Source organism: Propithecus coquereli, unplaced genomic scaffold (genome assembly GCF_000956105.1).
Source record: "Propithecus coquereli isolate 6110/MARCELLA unplaced genomic scaffold, Pcoq_1.0 Scaffold5, whole genome shotgun sequence".
Classification (NCBI taxonomy): Eukaryota; Metazoa; Chordata; class Mammalia; order Primates; family Indriidae; genus Propithecus; species Propithecus coquereli.
The window spans coordinates 11,810,446-11,834,102 of record NW_012150840.1 but is presented as its reverse complement, the minus strand read 5'-3'; the positions used below and the strand labels follow the sequence as shown (position 1 = coordinate 11,834,102).

At 39.7% G+C, this 23,657-nt stretch overlaps 1 protein-coding gene across 2 annotated transcripts in view; it reads right to left on the bottom strand.

Annotated features, from left to right (window-relative positions):
* SIPA1L1 (signal-induced proliferation-associated 1 like 1) overlaps positions 1–23,657 on the bottom strand; it is a 412,284-nt gene that overhangs the window by 116,028 nt on the left and 272,599 nt on the right. For both annotated transcript variants that reach the window (XM_012656253.1, XM_012656254.1), the window contains 2 exons: positions 5,316–5,446; positions 531–719 (listed from right to left, as the gene is read on the bottom strand). In XM_012656253.1, coding sequence (XP_012511707.1) covers positions 531–719; positions 5,316–5,446 — 320 coding nt within the window. The remainder of the gene's footprint in view (positions 1–530; positions 720–5,315; positions 5,447–23,657) is intronic.

The following is a 23,657-nucleotide window of genomic DNA, read 5'->3' as shown; positions in this document are numbered from 1 at the left end:
AAATTTTATATTTAAAAATCTTGGCTAAAATATATCTTTGTGGTATTAACAGACTTTAAAAATCTAAGCTTTTAAGAACAGTGTGGTATAGTGGCTAACACACAGGCTCTCAGGCAGACTGTGTCTGAACCCTGTTCTACAACTTATTATTATGCCTGTATTGTTATTAGTGTAATATTATTATTACTGTACTGTATAATTATTATTGCTACAACTTATTCCCAGATACATGAAAAATTCATTGCATGTATGGAAGACTACCAAAAGAGCTGAACATAGTTTAAGTACCTTAGTGTTCAATTCTGACAAAGAATTTCATCAGAAAAGACATGTTCAGAGTTCAGAGAGTAAAAAAAAAAAAAAAAGAAAAGAAAAAAGAGGAAAGAAAATGAGTAACTGCAAAGAGAATTATTTTTCACAGTAAATGGTATCAGTTTTCCCCATCAAAAAAAACCTATATTAAGGTCTGTGTTCTGGAAGCCTAGCAGAAAAGCTGAGCCGCAAGAATGTTCTTGGAATGCCCAACTCACCCCTTGTTCATCCAGTTTCATGAGCTGTTCCGTGACCTTGGGAGTGTTGAAGGCCAACCGCAGGCACTGGACATTGAGCTCGGGAATCACGTGCTCCAGCACTTCTTTCAGAGGCAGCCCTCTGGCTGTCGAGTGCTTGGCCGTCGAGGGAATGGCATCCTCCAAGACCGAACCTCTCAGTGTCATGAGCTGAAAGAGAGAGAGGTGCTGTGGTGAGGCCTCTCTGGGGCTTTGAGATGGCTGAACGCATGTCACACACACTGCAGGCCTAGACCGCGGGCTCCTTATAGGCCTGGGGAATGATGTATGATTGGTTACGTCATTGAGGGAGAAAGGATGAGAAGTGGGATAAGATATACACGGAAAACAAGGTCAATACTTTCAAGAAGACCTAGGTAAGTCCAAGGGAACTCAAAGCCTTCCAAAGGTATTTACTTAAATGCCAAATACAACATTTCCTTAAAGAGATCAATAAACATCAAGATCTCTACATGACTATATAATGCCACTAAGCCCACTAACAGGAAATTAAGAAGACGATATCCCAGAAGTATCTGAAGGATAAGTACTTACCATCTGGATGTTAAACCTTTTTGAATTATAAAAGGTAAAGGGGGGATAGGTTTTAAATTTCATAATGCAGTCGACAAGCATAAACTATTCATATCCCCAAATGCTGCTACGACAAGACAATGACTATAGTTAGCATAGCAGTACAGGCAACAGCATCTGAAATTACTTTAGATTTTCCCTTATTTCTTAAAATACCTTCCATTCTTAAAATACCTTCTGTTAATATCTTCAGCAAAAGCATTTCCCTATGTAATGATGATTTGTTAGAGAAAAGTTAACCAGACATGAAGCCTAAAGTAGTTTTAATTTCTAAAAATTTCCACGTGGCAAAGTTGTTAACATAATTTAAATACCGTATGGTGACATAAGAAAAAAACCCATCCAATGGAACACGTTTACACTGAGCATGTAGGTTGCCAGGCATGATACTGCACAAGAGCTACCAAAGCTATTCGGGGGTGGAGCGTACACGCTGAGGGATGCATGTGGCGTGTAAGAGGGTGAGAGGTCAGAAACACACAAACGCAATCTGGGAAGGACGAATGCACTAAGGAAGTTACAAGGTGAGGTCCTAAGACAGTCCAAAGGCAGAGAACGGATCACAGTGGCTCAGGGTATAAGGAAAGGCCCTAGTGGAAGAGGTGGCATTAAAAAAGGGCCATGAAACATAAGAACGATTTCTGTGAAAAGAAAACATCAGAGAGAACAGGGGCAAAGGTGTGGAGGTCGAACAAAACAGGGTGTGCGTGGGAAAGAGCGACTGCTATAGTTGGACCTAAGGGGAACACAGGGTGGGGTGGAAGGCGAGGCCCGGCCGAGCTGGGGAGAGCGGAAGGCTCAGGATGCTATGACTCCCATTTCTGGTCTTGGCTTCTACTCAGAGAATACTCCTGGCCTTTGTGGTTCCCTGTCCCAAGGCACGGATTATCTCATGAAGGGAAGAGCCCAATAGCTGAGCCACAGAAAGACAGCAGCTAACTTCATGAAAGCCAAAGCAGACGAGAAAAAAGATGAGTCATTTCTCACATCCGAATCACTAGGATTACCGATGTTTTTGTTAATGACTTCCAGAAACATGAAGTGAGCTCTCATAAGTCCTCGTGTTCCTATGCTTAAAAACACTCACATGCAAAAAACAAAAACAAACAAACAAACAAACCACTCAAATGCCATAAAGTTTTGTGCATAAACTGCTATGCCTTACGCTATGCCTTACAAATATACGTAAGGTCTTCTTTTGTTTGTGTTTTGCAATGTTTACTTGTATTGAAATGAAAGACATTTGTTTGTATTTCTGTTATCTTGATGCCATTTACCATAGCCACTGGGATGTCACTATAACGACCTTGTTTTCCTTTTTTTCTTGATGTATTTATCAGCAGAGAAATAAGTAACAGGAGAAGCCCCTGATACAAGTTACATCTTATTTCATTACATATCTAGTCAACTGGCTCCAACAGAGAGATTGAGGTAACTCTCCCACAAGGTCCAGGAGTCAGGGACAGGGACCAATGTCCACAAATATTTCTGTCAAAAGCCTTATAAAAATATTACAATTAAACCACATTTAAGGATTATTTTTTATTGGAAAGAAAAAATTACAGAAAAGCTAGTGGTAATTAAACATTAGAGAAAGGAAAAGGAGGGAGGGAGGGAGGAAAAGGAGGAGGAAAATGGGGAAAGAAAGGGAGGAAAGGATGAAGGGAGGAAGGGATGAAGGAAGGAAGGAGGGAGGGAGGAAGAGGGAGAAGGTGCTACCTCAGGCAACAGGCACACAGTAAGGAACAGCTCAGATGGAAGTCCTACCCTTGGGGCTTACATCCTAGTGGGGAGGGTGATTAAAAGCAAACAAAAGAAATAAGTATAATGTATAAGATAATGCTAAGTATCAATGAAAAATAAAGCATCGAATTGGATATGAAATGGGTAGGGAGTAGAAACTTAGGAGTGAGGATGGAAAGAAAGGAGGCAGGAGATGCCCGGGGGAGAAACAGCAACAGGAGCATCAGGGAGCATCAGAGCCCTGGGGCAGAGGAGTCCTGAGCCATCCCAGAGGGGAAGGATGCTGGTGTGGCCGGAAGAGAGGGAGCCAGGAGTAGTTACCGGAGTTGAGATGGGAGGGACAACTGGGAAGCAGATGAGCATGGTCTCCTAGGAGAGCAGGGACACTGGCTTTTTCTCAGAGGGATATAGAGAACACTTGGTGGATTTTGAACTGAGCAATGGCAAGATCTGGATTACATTTCAAAAGGATCCCTGCTGGGTAGAAAGGCTTCCTGGCAGAAGCAGGGAGACCAGTTCTCAGAGCAAGATGAGGACCAGGCCTAGCCAGGGGGTGGTGGGAGAAGTGGTTGAGTTCTGGATGTATTTTGAAGACAAAATCAACAAGTGTTGCTGACAGACCAGACCTGGGGGGCAAGAGAGAGGAAATAGTTTCTGGCCTGAACAAAAGAATAAGAAGATTGCCAGGAACTGAACATCTGAACATAAAACACAAGTGGTAATGGTTTTTGGAACAGCATGTGACTCGAACCTTTCAATCAGGGGCTAAGGAAACAGACCCAAGGGACATAACTCACTCAAATGGGTTAGTAGGAAAAGGACGGAACCCTATGACCATAAAACTGGAGGGAGGCGCAAGTAGAACATTTCGGGCCAAGACAGCAAGAGGGGAGAGAACAGAGACGGGAAAGGCAGGAGTCGGTGTGGTTCACAGACCACAGCAGGGTTTAGGACAGACATTAACACTGGGGGAGAGCCTGGGGACATGTGCAGTGCCTGCAAGGCACGCTGAGAAGCGAATGCCTGGAAGCCAGTGACAGGATCCGAGAGAGAAAGAACCGACTTGAAAAACTTCAACCTCCGGCATGAAGGAAGGGATGGGCGAGTGGCAATAAGATGAATTTAGATGGATAAAAACATAGACAAGGAAGACTATGATGGGGACTTCAATCGGAGTGGCCTTGGGAAGGAAAAAAGAACAGAACAAGACAGACAATAGCACTTGGAAATAAGGTAACTGAGGCTTCTAGAAATCTGGTAGGATCTGGGAATCTAGACCAAGCAACTACCTGCATACATTTCCAAAACATAGTATGTTTTCTGTGCCTTTCCTGCTCAACAAAAGAATTTACACTGCTTAACGATTAGCTCTGACATGGAGAAAATGTACACAGAGCACGTTAGTTCATTTCTCTCTGGCCACTATAAACAACACATTAGATATTAAAGTCTTGTCTTTAAAACGCCTATTTTTAATTTCCCCAGAGTTTGAGCTTAGGAACAATTACTAAGTGAAGCCAACCCCTGAAATTTGCTTTGCATTCAATGGGGGAAATGAAGCCAAATGCCCTATTTAAAGTAGTTTCGAAACCATTATTTTCTAGATACCTCACGGGAGTATCAGGCTTAATGCATAACAAAAACCCTAAAGAGAATTAGGAACTGAGAGGCAATAAATTGATAACTGGCCCAACTATACAAGATTAGAAAAAAGTCAAAGAAGAATCTCATGGTGCCAAAAGTTGTTCATGAGTTTAAAAAAAAAAAATGCTGCATAGGTTATTTTCTTGTATTTTTTAAATTTCTTTTTTAATCCAAGTTTCATTTTAAAATAAAGACTCATACAATTATGTGTATTTCGATTCCTAAGGAGCTCCAAGAGCCTGTTTCTTCCACAATTAGATAGCCCCTGGTTCAAATAGCTTGCATTCCAGGTCCCAGAGAATAGGTCCAAGAGATTGTAAAGTGAAAGTGGAAGAAGCATCTTCTTCCCTCTTCTTCAGTCCAGAAATGACCTAAGCAACAGATCACAAGAGTGGAAGTCTTCAGGAGCCTCCTCTTATCCGTACCCCAGCTCCTCAAGCTGGCCTGGTGCTTTCCGGCTGCCCTAAGCAAGACACGCAATATCCCATTTGGGATTCTGAGGGCTTCGATTTCCTTGGGCCACACTTAACAGACATATCTGTCCCTGAATCAAAACTCCCATTTACTGCATCTATCCAGAGCTAGACAAAAAGCAAGATTAGATTCAGCTTCAGATCTAAACCTCTTGTCTACCTCTATCACCACCAGAATTAATGAAAGGGGTCTTTGTTAATTCAAAGACATTTGTAACCCTGTGCTATTAAATTTAACTGCTTTGCCACTGCTACTACTCTATTTTTTTCCCCACTTCCGTTAAGCCTCAAACCTCTCTCATTTGCAACTTACCTCACTAGTTCTAAAAATTATTCGGTAGTTATATGGAGATCCATTTTCTTTCATTTCTTCTGGTTTTTCCCTTCGAATGCTCACAGCCACCGGACCAAGATTCTCATCAGCCCCAAAATAGTTCCAGTGTTCTTAGGTAAAATAAGACAAAACAAAGTTAGAAAATTTACCTAACACTTTGGAAATGTTATATTATGCTCGGTATTTCAGATCACCACTCAGAAAAATGTATTGATAAAATGTAAACATTTAACAAATATTAATATTCTTCAGTGAGTTATAAAAACAAAGACCTAGCAGCGCAGGTTTAGTTCCAGAGGAGATGACATTGAATAGAGGTGGCTTGTTGGTTTTTTTACCACTCTACAAATTACTATTTCTCAAAAGGAACTTGTGTTTTCTCCCTATATCCCACCATTTAAATAGGCTATGGTGTATGTGCTTCCTTGCCTAAGAAAAGGTTTGTGTCCAGGCTTTTTAGCTTTTGGTTTAAAAAAAAAAAAAAAAAAAGAAAAGAAAAGAAAATGAAACCTATCGAAAACAGAGCTTGAGGAGAGAGGGTTTTCCCCAGATTGAAAAAGATTCCCTGGATTAGAGAGAGGAATGCATGCGAGTCACTGAGCAGCTCTCTGCTCTGGGGCAGCCCACATAAGATGGAGCTCAGAGGAAAGAGCTTCAAGGTGCTCCACGGGGGCGGGGGCAGGACCCAGGGCTCTGGGCCCAGGTGACTGGTGAGCCAGGGTCCTGTCCTCAATGTCCTGGCACAGCCCAAGGCCCCGAACCTTAGCACAAAACCTCTAAGTACCTGGTGTTGAATTTACCTTCCTCCTGGCAAAACAGGAAGGTCAAAATCAGAGTTAATTTATAGAAAATGTTTAAAAGTGATATTTACTGTGCAAGTATATATGTCTTTAATTATGTCTTAATATGTCTTTATACAAATTAAAATTGTTAATATATACATGAGATGTTCACAGATGAGAAAGCTGATAAAACATGGAAATATATGAAAAGCTAGAGTACATAATTTAATTTTCAAAGCTCCAAACTACTTCACATTGTTCTATTTCATTTACATGTGACACAGCTAAATGACCGAGTTGTGACATGGTACATTATTCTCATATGAAATGCATAAATATTTGAAAATACATGTTATTTCCATACAAAATATGTAAGTATTTGAAAATCCATGAGAATAATAAGAAATAATAGTATAACATGTCTAATCATGTAGTTTTGAAATTTAAGTAATGCATATGAATATACTTTGCAAGTACTAAAGCACAATTACAAAAGATATAATTATAAATATTGAGAGCTTTCTAAGAATATTATCATAATCCATGGAAATTCAAAATAAAATCACAATGGGAATACACGCAACAAACATCTCATATGGACAACTGAGAAACAACCCAATAAATGTCACAAAATTCATGTATAAACACTCATGTACACCCTCAAAGCACAGCACATGAGAATCACACTCAGATTATTTACTCTTACTTTGCACACAATTCTAATAAGCTTGGTTGTCTGGTCTTCAAGCCCACGGCTTTATTTCAGAGGTGTGATAACTCCAGATGTTGACAAAGTCCAGGGTGTAGGGCTGATACAGACTTGCATGCAGACAGCATGTGATAGAACAACTGACAACAAGGAAGAAAACAGAAAGGGAGGAGACAGAAATAGTATAAAAAAGCAGACAAGAACTTAAAGAAAAACAAGACAGCAGTCTGGGGCCATTGACTGAAGGAGCAAAGAGCTTAACACACTTCAGTAACTGCGGAGGGTATTTTGATACTGCAGCACAGAACAATGGCGGATGCATCCAAGATGAGCACGAGTCACACTCATTATCTGCCCCTTACGCATCATGGACTCAACTGAAACCTGACTTTCTAGAAACTCCTCAAATACATCCCACGTACCTCAGGATGGGCAGGTGGGATGGCTGTTCTCAGCTGCTGGAGAAATTCACAGATACAGGGCAGCTATCAATTCAACCTCAGTAACCTCAAGTTGTCCTCGTGCTCAAGCTTTCCCTGGTCAGCTCTCTCTCCACAGCAGATGTTGCAAACATTCTCTATTCTCCCTCAACCTCCCCCTACCTACCTTTTCCTCACTCTTGGCAAATGACAAGACAGTATGTCTACATCACAAAGGAAATAAGCCATTTCAGAAGCAAACTTTCTCATCACCGCCATCATTCCCACAAACTTACCTGCATCCAGACTCTTGCTTCCTTTCCTTACAGTCCAAAGCCTCCCCACTACATCCTGGACTCTGCTCATCCCACCTTCCCAGGGACTCTGAGGCCTTGATCACTCTCTATCTTCAACTTCTTCCTTCTAACTTGCTAATTCCCATCATCATTTAATCACCTTTAAATATACACTTACTCTCAACTTCTTATCACCCTTCAGAACTGAAGAGTTATCTCCTCTTTCCCTTGTTCACTGGAAACTTTCTGAAATAGCTGCCTAATTCATCGCTTCAGAATTATTGTCACCTGACTTTCACTGCACAGGTCACCAATGGCTGCCTCAAAGTTAAAACAAATAGTACTTTGGGTCCTTACCTCGTACAAACTCCATGACATCTAGCACAGACGATTATCTCATTTTTTCTAGAAACATTCTTACTTCCTGGTTCCTGCGACGTCACCCTCTTCTGATTTTCCTTCTACCACTCTGGCTGTTCTTGCTCAGTTTCCCTTCTTTTTCTTTTTTGAATATTCCATCCATGCTCAGAACTTCAACTGCCATCTCCATGTCGACAACTCTCAAAAGTTCCCAGGTCCATTCCAGACTCCTCTAAGCTTGAGATCTCTGCATCTACCTAATGGAACTCTGTTAGTCCACATAAACCTACGTAGTTGTCCCTGCAGCCCCAGTCTGGCAACTGCTACCACCATCACACAGTTGCTCAGGCCAGACCCACTGCCACGCCCTGTGAATTCTAGTTCCAAAATACCTCTCAAATTGGTCCATGTTTTCCCATCCCGCTGCCACTGATTTATCCCAGTCATCACTTGCCTGAGTGTTTGTAATGGTCTTCTAACTGGTTTGTTTTTACCCAAACTGTGCACATAGAGGCCAAAGGATCTTTTTAAAATGCAAATCTGATCAACCACTACTCAGCTTAAAATCCTTAGTTTCTTAGATACTTTTCATGGCTTCCCAAAGGTCGGCAGAACCTGCTGCCAGCCTATCACTCCAGCCTCAACTCAGACCTCTCTCTCATTCTTCTAAACTCTGAGAAGAACCACCTATAATGAAATTCTCTTTCAGTTGTTCAACTTACTATGCCTTTTCTGATCTGAAAAATGCTGCCTAGAACATTTTTTCCGTAACTCCTCTTTATTTGGCTAAACCTTCTCATCTTTTAGGTCTCATGTGAAGTATGACTTAGACATCTTCTAAAAGAGAGATTGCACACTGTAGCAAAGTGAAAGTGTTTACTTTGCATATTGATACTAATACTTTATTTAAAAGTGTTATGAATTCACAAAAACATAAATTAGTGATACCAGATATTTAATATGTCTCAAATATAAAAACTTAGAAACATTTAAAATAAAAAATATAAATTTATAAAATATAAATATTAAACACAATCATTTTAGCATTACTGGTAGTAAAATAAAAATAGTGTTAAGAATAAACCCTATATAAAATAGACTAAAATAAATAACTTGTTAATAATAACAACTGGAAAATTAATGATCATTTAAACCTTTTTTTTTTTTGGTGTCATCATCAAAATCTGACTATATTTTTATGTAAATTTTCCCAGCTGCTAAAGAAACATATTTCTGAGTTGGGGGAATGGTGATGGGATAATTATAAATTAGCTTCAAACACTTTCTTCAGACTCTATCTTCAAATAAATCCACCTCTGGTTTGATAATGCTGGAAAACTTTTTGAATTTATGTGTGTTTATGTAGAAACATCAAGTTTTTTTTAATTGAAAAAGAGCTCTAGCTATTATTTCCAAAACAGCTTTTCCAGCCAGTTTTCACTGCTTCAGTTCCACTGGTAAAGATGGAGATTCTGGTCCAATTTTCTGCATTAAATTCACTACTATCAGGATCAAACTTTGCGTATTCAAAAAGTCTTTCAACTTGAATAAAAATTTTTTGTAATAAAGGCCTTGTTTTGGTGCACTGTCCATTTTTTCACTCCTGAGGATTATGGATAGAGAAAGAAAACTCCTTCCACGTGAACACAAGGTTATTCAATTCAAAATCCTAATGCAGCATGTAACCCTTCAGTAGAGAAGAGTTTGGTTCAGCAAGTCACCTTAAATTTTTGAGTTCTTAAACTTTGATCTCAAGACAAATGATTTCAGTTTTTTTTTTTTTTAAACTAAAATAATAGCCTTTTAGGGATATCCTTCAACTTTAGAGTTGCTTAGGGTCCTTGTGGCCACTCCTGGCTGTGCCTGTCCTTCACCTTCACTGGGCTGCACTACCTTCCTTCCTCTCAGACCCCAGCCCCAGGGCAGTGCTTCCAGCTTTGCTCCTTGATGAAGTATTTAACAGTTTTTTCCTACCAGCCATCTACCTCCATTCTTCACTGGTGAGGGTATCTATCAGTTGCAAGTTCTCCCAGCCAGATCTGCATGTCTTTCTTTTGGGGTGGAAAAATGGGGGTGGGAGGGACAAGGGAAGGGGAGTTACAGATGAGGAGGGTTGAAGAAAAGCAAGAAAGACTTTGATGAAGAAATGCAGTATAAGGAAAGTCAGAGGAAGAAAAGGGGAAGGGAAGAGGAATCGGAAACTAAGCAGGGTGCATAAAATCGCGGACGGATGAATTGAAATACAGGTATTACTTCACCAAAAATACTATTTTAGAGCCAGCGTACCGGAATGCCAAACACCAACATGGTAATCACATTATTATCATTAATATATTAATGATATAATGCGGTGAAGCAAAGCACTTTGCCAAACACTCTAACATCAGCCATGAAAATATAGATATTTCCTTCTTTTTCACAGATGTGGCAACTATGATTTAGAAAGGATAAGTTACTTAGTCGCAAGCAGTACATAGCAGTACCAGATTCAAGCACATTATTTTAACTGCTGATTTCAAAGCTCATTTTCTCAGCCATTATCCACAACATTATGTTCCCATAAGTTTCTAAAATTTTATTATGAATAAAAAATAAATAAAATTTGGTGGTTAAGTGGATAAACTATTCATCTAGTCAGATCACACATAATGCTTTACTCCTCGATATGCTAGGTAGCCAAGATGTTACTGTGTTGAAAAAGAGAGAGATTAATGTTACATCCACATATGGTGTGATCTCCTCCCACTTCCATTCCTCACATTTAACACCTGAATAAACGTTTAGCCTGAAGTTTTATCAGTTCTGGTTCTTGAGTTTTAACAAGGATGGCACAAAGAGTAGTTCTGCTATTCTCATTAGAACATTCCAGATAAATACCTACATTTTTGGTTGACCTATTCATAGTAATAATTGTAATAAAAATTCCACATTCTGAGAGAGGAGAAATAGTAAATAGTTCAAAGCTCTAAGTAATTAGATCGGGTACAGTCCAATCACCTGGTTTTAAGTTGGGCATGAATATAAGACTAACAAAGTTAAGCCCAGCACTTTAATTGTAAAAGAGAAAAGAAAAATCCAATTTACAAGAGTTACAGGGTTTCGCCCACCAATTTTTGGATTGCTTGTGGTGGTTATCATGACCATCTGTGGGCTATATATTAATACTTCAGTTGTGTATTTCCCTAGGACTCCAGCATGATCTGGACTGGATGTAACTATGAACAGTAAAAATACATTTTTATTTTTTATAAATAATTTGTAAAGTTATAAGTTATGGCTTAAAAGATCTGTTTGTAATTATTAATTTAAAATTTTAAATAGGGAAAATAGACATCACAAACACAAATCAAAGAACTGCAAAGCAAATAAAACTTAGCTCCTCTCTCATGCCTAACACAATTAGAAACAACATTTCTGAAATGAAAAACTGGCCGTTGGTATAGACGTAATATATTCAGACACTGCTGGCGGCACTGTGGATTGGTACCAACTGTTTTAGAAAGCAATATGGTAATATATGTTAAAGTCACAAAAATGTTCATATTCTAATCTTGGAATTACCCTAATTGATTACACAGAAGGAAAAATGAAAACTCTTCCATTTTGTTTAGAAAAGACATCATAAGTTGATGTATAGAGGGTATGTTAAAGACACAAGTTATAAGCGGATAGACTTGGACTTCATTATATATCAGCAGACTAAAGAGTGGAACAGTGACAACCTTAATATCATAGCTTGAATTCAAATTTTTTCACCATTTTTAATATTTTAAACTATTTTTTCTTGAAACAGTCTACTTGGTTGGTTACAAATATGCCACTGTCAGTACAGTTGACAACACGAACTTTGACTCAATGTCATTAGTTTAACATTTTCATTAGACAAAGAATTTGGATAAAACTAGGAAGCCCACTCACTATAGCGCATTTCTATAAAATTGCGTATCTCTGCTATTGGGTTCAAACCGTTCAGATTTTTTTGTTTTTGTGCAACCTACTACATCTTAATATGACTAATAACTAGGTTAGAAAGAGGACAGAACTAAAAGATAGGACAATTACAGTTAAAAATATATATATATATTCTGCTTTTAAAATGAAACATAGGTTTGCCCAAGTGGAGGTAATAAGAGGCTCTCTTTCTGGGAAACGTACCACTTGGAGATTCTCAGTTTCTGGTCCCCAAAGGGCTCATCCTAATTATAAGGGTGGAGGTTCTATGAGAACTAAATAGCCTAAGACTTTGCACCATAATCAAAAGCAGCAGAGTAATGGATGGGGACACTTACACAGGACTGGCCACATGCCAGAACTCTCTCCCTAAGCTTATAATTATTGTTGTGTAAGAGTAACTGTCCATATTTACAAAGTGCACAGTACTCTGAGGTCCCAATTCTTCTTTCCATAAGTAACTCTTAAAAAAGTAGGGTGTTCTACTTGCCAAAATTGCATGGAGTTTTGGCATTTAAAACAGCATCTGACTAAGCATACCCTATTAGGCCCCTAACTTTCCAATAATAGGTAAACTTTATCATGAAGTTATGTAAATATTAATATATTGCATCAAAATGATTAAAGAAAAAATACAAAGAAAATGCTATTTGAAATAAAGGGAAGATAAAGAGTCGCAGAATCATAATGAGAGTTTTTTTATTGGCTGCTATCAGTCTATGACAAATGGCCAACAATTATATTTTTAAAAATTCAATCTCACTAGGAATCAAACAAAATATCTTTTCTTGGCCTATAACAAATGTTCAAAAATAAAAATTGTAAACATTCAAAATAATCAAGAGAATGGTATACTACACAGTCTTAAACGTACTGGTGGACCTCTCTGTTCTAAGCTTTCTTAAGAGCAACTCAGCAATAAAAATCAAGGCTCCTATAAAGTTTATGTTTCACTTACAGGGCTCCACCCTTATGGAAATAAATAGATATGTGGCGAAAATTTATATGACACGGCTGTTCATATAAGACCAGGAGTTTTTTTTAACATGTCTATGAATAGAAATTAGAGGGTTCGTGAACTTAAAGGCAAAAATTTTATTTTCAGTAACTTTTAACTGAAAGTTAGCATTTCCACCAACTATAAATATAGGCAACAAATTATAGCAATATTAGCTGTACATGTGACTTTGACGCCAATAGAAATCATAATTTATCACATTACAGTTGTTGCAGACATATTTAATTACACTTATCACCGCTTTGAAATTATGGTAGTTACCAGGGTCTTTTTGTCATGAAATAAGAAAGTAGCACATATATTACTATGCCGTAAAAACTTTTGCAACTGTATTTCATGTATGCTTGGTTTTGCTTTGTTATTTTTATTTTATGCACTTAAAAATATTATTCTAAGGAGAATTTCTAAGCTTCACCAAACTGCCATATGGGTCAATGAGGGAAAAACAAACAAAAAAATCAAGAACATCTGATGTAGCATTATTTATAATAACAATAAATGAGAAAACCTGAATTTGCAACAGCTGAAAAATTTTAAGTAAATGATGGTATAGCCAATTATGGAACCATTAAAAACATAAAACTGTATTTAGAAATTGTTATTTATTTAAAAATGAATATGCCTGTGTTAAAATAGATGGGACAGAAATAAAATCACTAGTACTCCCACATGGTTAATTTTCTTCTAAATTATTTTCTATAGTTCTAATATTTCTAGAATGAACATACACAACTTTTATAATTGGAAGATTTTTAAAAGTATAAAAATACATTTGGTTTGCAAATGGTCAATAACTATAAAGAACATGTTAAAAAGTAGCATATTAATGCAACTCTATTTTTAACATCATTTAATACCAATTCAAATGCTAGCTTAGGAAAAAAAAAAAGAGTACTTAACATCCTAATGAAAGAAATCACAATGAAACACCTGTCTCTAACTAAATTTCTTTATATTTGTATATCTGAAACATCCTTTGTACCTCCTTACCAGGGGTATTGCAGCAAGATGTCTCCTTCCTATGTGAAATGATTCTGAAAGGTTTCGGGAGGAAGTCCCTAAGATATAGCCAGAAATTCAGTTAAGGCAGAAGTTACTGCTGCTAACAAGAGCAGAGACCACGCTATGTGTCCCAAACACTCAGCACAGCCCACATATTTGTTGACTAATTGTCCCTATGAGTCCTAGTAGTCACCTCTGCTCATGCTTCTGACTTCAATTCAATTAGGAAAGTGTCTCTTCTCGCTGTCTTGATGTGCAAATGAATGGCCTCCCCAAAGAGAAGAGGGAGTTTCATGAGAAGATGGGAAAAGAAATTGCTAGAATAAAGTAAATATTATTTTGTAGCACCTAATTTCAGTGCTCAGGATGAGGGGCTCACTGGTGTCTGAAGTTATAATGAAGTATGTATTGGGAAATAGATGGCAGGCTTTATTACACATGTCATCAACATGTACTGAAATAATAGATCTAAAAGGTCCTTAGCTTTGAGAATGCGAAACAAAGAGCATAGTAACTCTCTGGAGCGTGGCCATCAGTAAGCATGGTAGTCGCTTGGATGTATCCCACACAGGAAAGTGGGTCAGCACTCTCATTTGGTTTTCGTGTGGACAGCGTTGGGACACAGAGAATGATAACCCAAATGACGGTGCTTTGGCACGCTGGGCCCTTCTGAATAACGGAAATGAGAAGGCCTTAGAAGCTACTTCAGAACCAAGGACTTTCTAACCTTCTCTTGTTCTCCCCCACAAGCAGAGGGAGGGACTCTCTCTGAATTTTCCTAATGTGACTAAGTAAACTTCTTTCCAGAAGAAATGCAATTGTCTTAAGATCCCCTCCCTAGGACTCTCGTCAATTAACCACCTGAAAAGAGAAAAGACTAACAGTCACCACACCCAGAGAGACTTTTCATCTGTGTTTCTGCAGGCAGCTTCCAGAGATCACCTGGGAGAGTCTGCACATTAAAACCACCTCTGTTCACAGTGAAGTTCTGCCCCTCACCTTCCCACCACCTCCCCCAAAGCTCAGGAGAACTTTGTCCCAGGCCATCAACTATTCTTTGGGCTCCTTCATTTCCGAGGAAAATCATTTACTACCCCTCACAATTGCCCACTTCCCCTAAGTCCCTCTCCTCCATAAAGAGGGCGCTGTTTAAGCTTCGCCCATCCAGCCCTTCTTTGAGTCTCATATTTTGCATGGCCCTGTGCCTGTGAAGGTCAGTAAACACGTGTGCCTTTTCTCCCGTTAATCTATTGTTCAGGAGTGTTGAACCTTTAGAGGAGCGGTCCCCAACTTTTCTGGCACCAGGGACCAATTTCATGGAAGACAATTTTTCCATGGACCAGGGGTGGGGGAGTGGGGTGTGGAGCTCAGGTGGTGACACGAAGTCTGTTTCCTAACATGACACGGACCGGTACTGGGCCACAGCCCCGGGGGTTGGGGACTGCAGCTTTAGAGAGTGAGGGAAAGTCTCTTCACTCCTACAAGGGTTTTATATATTAACTGTGATTACTAATTGCATCTGAAGGTTTTCATTTGTTTTTTACTTTTTATCTGGGCTGCTTTTTGACTTAGAGAAAAGCTGCAAAAATAGCACAGGGAACTTCCATATGTTGCCCACCCAACCTCCTCGGGTGTTAAACATCTTATATAACTAAGTACAATCATTATTATCAAAGCCAGAAAATTAACATTGGTACAATACCATTAACTAAAGATCCTACTCAAATTTCACCTGTTTTTCCACTACGTCCTTTTTTTTTGGCTCCAAAATCCCATTCAGGATCTCAGGTTGCATTTAGCTGTCATTTCTCTTTAGTCCTCTGCAGATTCTAAGACTTCCTCAGTCTACTTGTCTTTCATGACCTTGATACCTTGGAGGAGTTTTATCTCTCAATTTGGTTTGCCTGGTGGTTTCAGATGACTGAACCGAGGCTGTGCCTTTTGGGCAAGAGAGCTACAAAAACATGTCCTCACTGTATCATTCCCACGGGGCTCGTGACATCAACCTTGATTCTTGCAGCTAAGGCTGGGTCTGCCAGGTCTCCACTGAGAAATTACTATCTTTCCTCCTGTACTTTACAGATGCCTTACGGGAGAGACTTTGAGGTTATGCTTCCCCTGTCTCTCCGCGAACAGTCACCCACTGATTTCAGCATCCCTCAGCTGTGTCTACTAAAGTTTACAATAGCGAGACTCGGTCACAGTAATGGCATTTTGTGCCTATGGGGATCAATTGGTGGTCTTGGTTAATTTCCTCAAAACCACTATGACCACTCACAGACTTGTTTGTGGTCTCATTTCCTCAAAAGAGGGAAAAAGGAACTGCAACATATCATTCAGTGTCTGGAGTGTAACACAAAGCCATATACACAGAGAGCACCCTCCCCTTACTTTCTGTACCTGATGCTATAAATACAAGATACACTAGCTGCTCAACTCACTAAATCTGATACTTCATATCAGCACCAAACGGTCATTCATTCTGTAAAACATTTACTGAACCTTCTCATCTGTGGTCCTTGCCTTCAAGGCACGCTTAGACTGACTGTGAACCAATGCATCACAGAAAGCATCCTGCAGAAACAAGAGGTGCCAGGGTGACTCAGATCAGTGGTGAGAGGGCATACACTTTGGAGGAAGAGGGGAGTTCAAAAGGCTTCAACCCTAGAGGACAAGCAGGAGCCTGTCAGGCGTGTAACCCATTCCAATGCATGCACTGTGGCAGGGAAGGAAACGCAGCTCCACGCAGGAGTGCAGCATGATAATGCCCTCCCAACTTCCACAAACGTGTTTCTGCCCTGCACCCTGTTCATTGCTCTCTCACTCCGCAGGGACACCTCCCAATAGAGAGCTCACACTACTTTTCCAGCTCCAGCTCTCAGCCACCCTATGTAAGTAGAGGCCAGACGGGGAGCTACAGGGGGACCCAAGCCACCTAACACTAAGCCACCTACACTAAGCCACCTCGGCCTTTATTCATCAGTGTGACAAAGGTCACTAGACAACTAATAGCATTAAGGAGAAAAAACAAGAGAAGCAAAACATACAACTAGGAAGATACAGATCATTTAAGGAAAAGAGCTTAAAAAAATTTTTAATTAATACCAACAGAGAAATGCAGGGTTTCTACAGTAAAGAGAAGCTATTACGAAAAATACCATATAAAGACTGGGTGCAGTGGCTCATGCCTGTAATTCCAGCACTTTGGGAGGCTGAGGCAGGAGGATCACTTGAGCCCAGGACCAGCCCAGGCAACACGGTGAGATCCTACCTCTACAAATAATTTAAAAATTAGCCACACGTGGTGGTGTGTATCTGTAGTCCCAGCTACTTGGGAGGCTGAGGTAGAAGGATCACTTGAGTCCAGAAATCAGAGGTTTCAGGAGGAGGAAAAGGAGGAGGGGGAGGCAGATTTTAGGAATATTAAGATGAACGAGAAGCTATTGAACATTAATTTTTTTTTCTGATTAGAAGTAATTTTTAAAAAATCTCTTTGCCCTCTCTGTCTGGAACTCCCTTTTGATGGATGGTGGAACCCCTGAGTTTGTCCTCCATTTTTTCCTTTTGTAATTTCAGTTTATTTTTTTTAAATACTGATCAACTTCGTCTTCTGGACAAAGAGTTGGTATGTAACTCTGTATGTCCTATTATTCAGTCTTTTCGCTGAATTTTATTTTTAATCCCTAAGAACTAATTAATTTGTTTTTCTATAGCCATCCTCCTCCTCCACCACCACTACTATAAAGCAGATGCTAAATATTATCTGAATGACTGAATAAATGAGTGAATGCATGTGCAGTTACCATAATTTTTACGTCTACTTTAAAAGTATGACGGGCACTCTTGTCAACAGCAAAGTGGGTCACAAATTTTCACGTGTTTAAGAAAAGATACAGAAAGATACAAGTGAAATTATCGGAATTCGGGGAGAGCTTTCTGTACCTCTGTGTTACTAATTTTTATAATAAGCCCCTATATTCCTGGGTCTGATTGGTTGTTTACTGTCTGTTTCCCTCAGCTAGCAGGCAAGCTCCCTAGGCGTGGTCTACTCTGTTACCACTTCAGGGTCCAACCACACCAGGCCCGCTGTGGCACTTGTGCACGTGTGGCAGCAGTGGACGTGCGGCACTCATCTCCCTTCCTGGAAGAACTTGCAACCAGCTCAGCCACAAGACAGGCAATCAGCTAAAAGTCTCTGGATGCAGCCCCTTCAGATCTGCTGCGGTCGCGAGCTGGGCCACGCTCCTCCAGGCAGCCCCTCGTCAGTCACTGAGCATGCTGGGGTTAGGGTATGGCCGTTACTCCCCAGCGAGGGACTTCTCTGAGGCTCGTTTTTGCTCCTTTGTGTTGGCTGAGCCTGTCAGATCTGCACTGTGGTCTGCGATGCTCCCTGCCCAATCTTGCTTCCTCCCCCTTTCTTCTCACAGTATCAGATCTGCGCTGTGGACTGAAGGCTTCCTCCGCCGAATTATCTTTCACGGGCATGAGTTACTCCCCAGCCCTTAACCAACCTCCCGCAGGCCTATGCTATCTCAGCATCTGCATCTCAGATGACTCGACTGACACACGTCTGTTACGTGATTAAAGAAATGACTGCATCTGGCAAAGGCAAGAGGCAAGGAGGATCTACAGTGAGATGCAGAATCGAGAATGGGGCTCGAAGAACAGAAGTTAGCTGCAATGCGAAGGTAGACTTGAGACTGGAGGTTGAGAACCATGAAGAGGAAGACGTCACTGTCTCACATCCAAGCGACTCATAATAACTGCGGCATTTACAGGAGAGCAATGAGGAGGAAGGGAGAAAAATGGTGAACTCCAAGTTTTTGCACACGCGTTTGAGACGCCAACTAGTCAGCTGTGCAGGTGGGGGCAGACACCAGCTGGCGAGAACTGCAGCTAGATCTAAGGAAAACGCCTGGGAACAGAGGTTATTTTATTTGGTTGTAAATGTATACTAACCATCTTTTTCCAAAAACAACTGAGGTCATTAATTATCAAGGACACATATAAATCATGCTAATGGAACAGAATAGGAAAATAAAAGATGAAAGTGGAAGCAGATGTGTTGATAATGAAGGTCGTATAGCTGAGGATCAAATTTGGTTCTGGGAGTTGAGGCAAAATACAAGACACAGTGAAACAAAACACTCACAAAAAATACCTGTCATCAGAAATGCAGGCATTTGGTAGCTACTAGAAAACAATTTCTGGCATCAAATTCTAAAATAAACTTCTCACATGGAACTTTCTAAACTGGCTGACGGATGACATAATAGCAATATCTTCATTACCAGTTTTACTGCAAAACAAACTCCATTTTTACATGACTGGATCCTAAAAAGATGACCTTGAATAAAGTCAAATGTTTGAGTTAGTGTGGTCTTATTAACAGTCTTTTTTTATTTTTCTGGAGACAGGATCTCGCTCTGTCACCCAGGCTGGAGTGCAGCGGCCTGATCATAGCTCATTGTAACCTTGACCTCCCGGGCTCAAGCGATCCTCCTATCTCAGCCTTCCAAGTAGCTAGGACCACAGGCACGCGCCACCACTGCCTCTACAAATTTATGTATGTTTTGTAGAGATGGGGTCTTGCTATATTGCCCAGGCTGGTCTCAAACTTCTGGCCTAAAGCAATGCTCCCACCTCAGCCTCCCAAAGTGCTGGGATTATAGACATGAGCCACTGCACCCAGCTGTATCTTGATTTTAAAATAAAATAATGTGGGAGTAGTAGAAGCACATGCCCTTTTAACCAACTTTCACAAACCTCTGAGCTGAGATCGCTTAGGCACTGTGAAAGCCTGGATACCTTACAGACCAGGGTGCAGCTTAGTCATGTTGGGGCTTTGAGGTATCAGCTAAGGAATGAGAGGATGTTTGGTTTCCAAGAAGCAGACACGCAAAACCTTAATATCTCATGGCCTCCTTACTACAGTCCTAAGCAGATAAAGAGACCGCAGCAAAGCACATTCCTAGCTTCATTTCTCAGGAAGATATTTAGTGCCCCAAATCCCCTTGTGAAGGAATACATAATTAGAGAACTTCCTTCAAGTGAATATAGTTTATACAATCTCGATAAAAAATGAAAGGCAAGGACATTAAAACAATAAACTATTATACATATATAAAATCACCATTCATTCTGGCAGAAATTATAGTAACTGTTAAGTTCAACAGCATAGAACATAACATGATTCTGGACAGCAGACTTATTGACTCTGAAGTTCGTCACTTATCTGAAATATAAAACTGTCTACATCAAAAAACTAAACATACAATAATTACCCTTAACTATGAATTGTAAGGCATCCCCCAGCACACTTCTCAAGCCTAATGTTGCCACGTATATAGAAGGCCTCTTTTTAAAAGAAAAAAACCTGAATAAACAAAATAAGCACAGATTTTTAGAAATACACTTAGCTAATGGTGTCCCCTGATGTTCCATATGCACTATAAAAGAATCCACTAAAATTTATAATGGCTATTTAACAATGCTCATTTAATATACTGGTACTGAAGAACAGCTCTTGATAGCAAAATTGAAGAATGTATCAGAATGCTAAAGCTGTCACTTTAGTACAAATGAAGTTAAGTGTGATATTCTAAAGAAATGATGCTAGAGATGGCTGATTACAAGAGGGTGAGAGGTAAAGATAGAAAACAGCACTGAAATCTGACTTGTGTCCTCCATCTGATAATCCTGGGAACCAGCACATTTAACCTGATTTGTGTTTAACCTGATTTGTGTGTGTGTGTCGGGGTGTAGGAAAAGGAAGGTGAACAGTGAAACAATCAAATCTGATGGCTTGGAGTTATCAGAAGAATAATTAGGTGCATAAGCATTAGTTTTCCCTTTTTTTAGGAGTGTAAAAACATCTTTGGATGAGATAATGGGTTTCTCCTGGCCCCAGTGCAATAGAGGGAGGCCCTTCCCCATCATGGCATCTTCAATAGCTTGACTTTGAGAGTGACACCTCACCTAGCATGCAGATAAGCCTATCAACACTGTTGATCGATCAATGGAGCAACAAATGTCACTGCAAAGGCAAACCTGTGGGCCCCTCTGTCTGCCATCAATGCATTCCTCTGAATAGGATTCAAGGAGAACAGGCCTCACAGGCAATTCTACACCCAGTGCAAGATTGAAAAAGTCCTCTGGGGCCACAGAAAATGAGGTGAGTAATAGCTACAAAAGAATCCCCTCTTTAATAAGCCATGCCGGCTATAGGTAACATTATCATTATCCTATAACTTGGTATTTTCCACTTACAAATTTCCTTAGTATTTTGATTATGGTGATTATCTAAATAAAAACTAAACACAAAATACATACATTCTCAAAGGAAGATGACTAGGTTAATTTGAATGCAACCCTACTGCCTAGTTTGTGCTTCCCTAGGAGGATGTGGCTGTATCACTTGGACTTCTACCACAGTGACAGGATCACCTTGGGGTCCTATGAGCATTAGGTGAGGAAGTTTACACAAAGCACAAAGTAGTAGCACAATAAACATTAGCTATGTTATTACTGTTGTTTAATCCTGGGTGAGTCTCAACATAACCACACCTCCCCTAGGAAAATGGCAGAGAGAGGTGGGCAGGAGACAGGATGGGGAGGAAGAGCACTGATGCCATGCTGCTTATTTTAATAAGTGCAAACAATGGGATTTTTCCACCGGTCCAGCATCTTTTTAGCAATGGACTTGGCTCATATGTTGGAGTCAAATATCCCCTAAAGTCTAAATTGGCAAAATGATTTTTTAAAACAATGTAAAAAACGCAATATTAAAAAATAATTGCAGCTTCCTTAGCCAAATATGATTAAATTTTATACATAATGTCAACTGTAGAATGCACTTCAGTAAAATACAATTTTTTTCCCCCACAGACTTGGCTACAATGAAGTCAGGAATGCATGAAACAGCAGAACAGAAACTATCTGACGATAAAGAGGTTGAGGTGACAGCCAGGGCAGCAGTGTCACACCTTGGTGCTGGAGAACCAATTACCTCTGCCACTGATGTGCTCCTTCAACAAGAGGACTTGCTTTAAGGTTCTGATCAGGAAAAATTAGTGTCCTAATTTCAGCGAATCAAAGTTGTCTATTAAAATTTATAAGATAGAACTGTTTAACTATATTTTATACTGTAATAAAAAGTATGGATAACATATAAATCATTTAATGTACAGTTTATACTTTAGGGGGCTTAATTTCTGCTTCAAATGATGTTAGCCACAGCCATTATTTGTGGTATATTATCATATCGTAACAAATGACCTGCTTGACTTGAAAATTCTAAGTTGTGTGGCCCAAGAAAAGCTGTTACAGCAGGCGCTCCCAGTAACTGACTTGCGTTGGACAACTTCCTGGATTAAGCACTGCTCACCATCCTCTGTAAACCAATGGCCCTAGGCTAGCAGTCGATCTCTAGTGCGACACACATTTTCTGCTCCTATCAGCCGGACTTCATGCTGACAAAGAGTCCGCTGTGTCTTCCCAAACCTGTTTAAGGTCATTGACTTATTTTAATTATGAAATTTAATTATTATGCAAGCTGATAAAATGTAAGTCCAAAAGGTAAATGCTGCTTCTATAAAAACTAAGTTAAAGGATTTGTTAAGAGTTAGTAAAGGCAAGTCACTAAAAAGAAAGCTGTTGGATTAGATGTGGGCAAGACAGCTACAAAAAGTAAGAAAAAAAATTATGAAACCTAAGATTCTATACCCAGATTGCTTTGCTAGGGTCTATGCTTTTGCTCTTGTGGTTTATACTATTAATACGATATAGAATTGAAAAAAGTAGAATCATTGTCAAAGAAAAGATCCTGGCCTCACAAGAATTTGGCAAATATAATTTTGTATGTTTTAATGAAAATAAAATATTTCAGATATGCACTCTTTTTAACAATTTTCTGCTTTAATTGATATTTTTTTCACTTAACCAGTTCCAATTATGTTGGGGTAAGAGTATTTTCCATCCTTCAAATTAGTAACTACTGGATTAGTGGCTTTTAAATTTATGAGGGATTATGAATAAGCAGGATTACTCTGGAATCTAGGTGTTCAAATTTTTATTCCATACTTTTGAAAGATAAAATACTTGAAATAACATTCCCCTTCCCTTTAGTCTAACATAGCAGAGATCAGAGAACAGTGATTAAGGACAAGACTGCTCAGACAGCCTGGCTCCAGCATTTACTGGCTCCATGAGAGCACCTCTCTTAAGCACTTAAGCCCCATTTTGCTCACCTGGAAAACAGGATTAACAAAAGTACCTACCTGATGGATATCAGGAGGTTGAAATGAGAAAATGTGTCACAGCAAATGCTTAGCACAGTGCCTGGGACATAATAAGTGCTCATAAACATTCATTATTAATATTATTGTATTGTCTAATATGGAAAAAGTATCCACGGCTACATGAGTAAGATTATAATTAGTAAGTTCAACGCAATGTCAGCGTTAGTTACAGGTGGAAGCAAGATGGCATCCACCTAGAGACAACTCAGAAACACCTGTAGAAAATTTTCCCAGTTACAGTAAAGCAGGAGTTCTCAGCTAGGGGCAATTTTACCCCCTAAGGGACCTCTGGCAGGGCCTGGAGACATCTTAGGCTGTCATAACTGGGGGTATGGGGAGAACCTACTGGCATCTAGGGTGTGGAGGCCAGGGATGCTGCTGAACATCCCACAACGCACAGGACAGCCCTCCATCCCACCCCGACAAAGAATTATCTGGCCCCCAATGCCCAGCTGGCGAGAATAAGAAATCCCCCTAAAGGACAG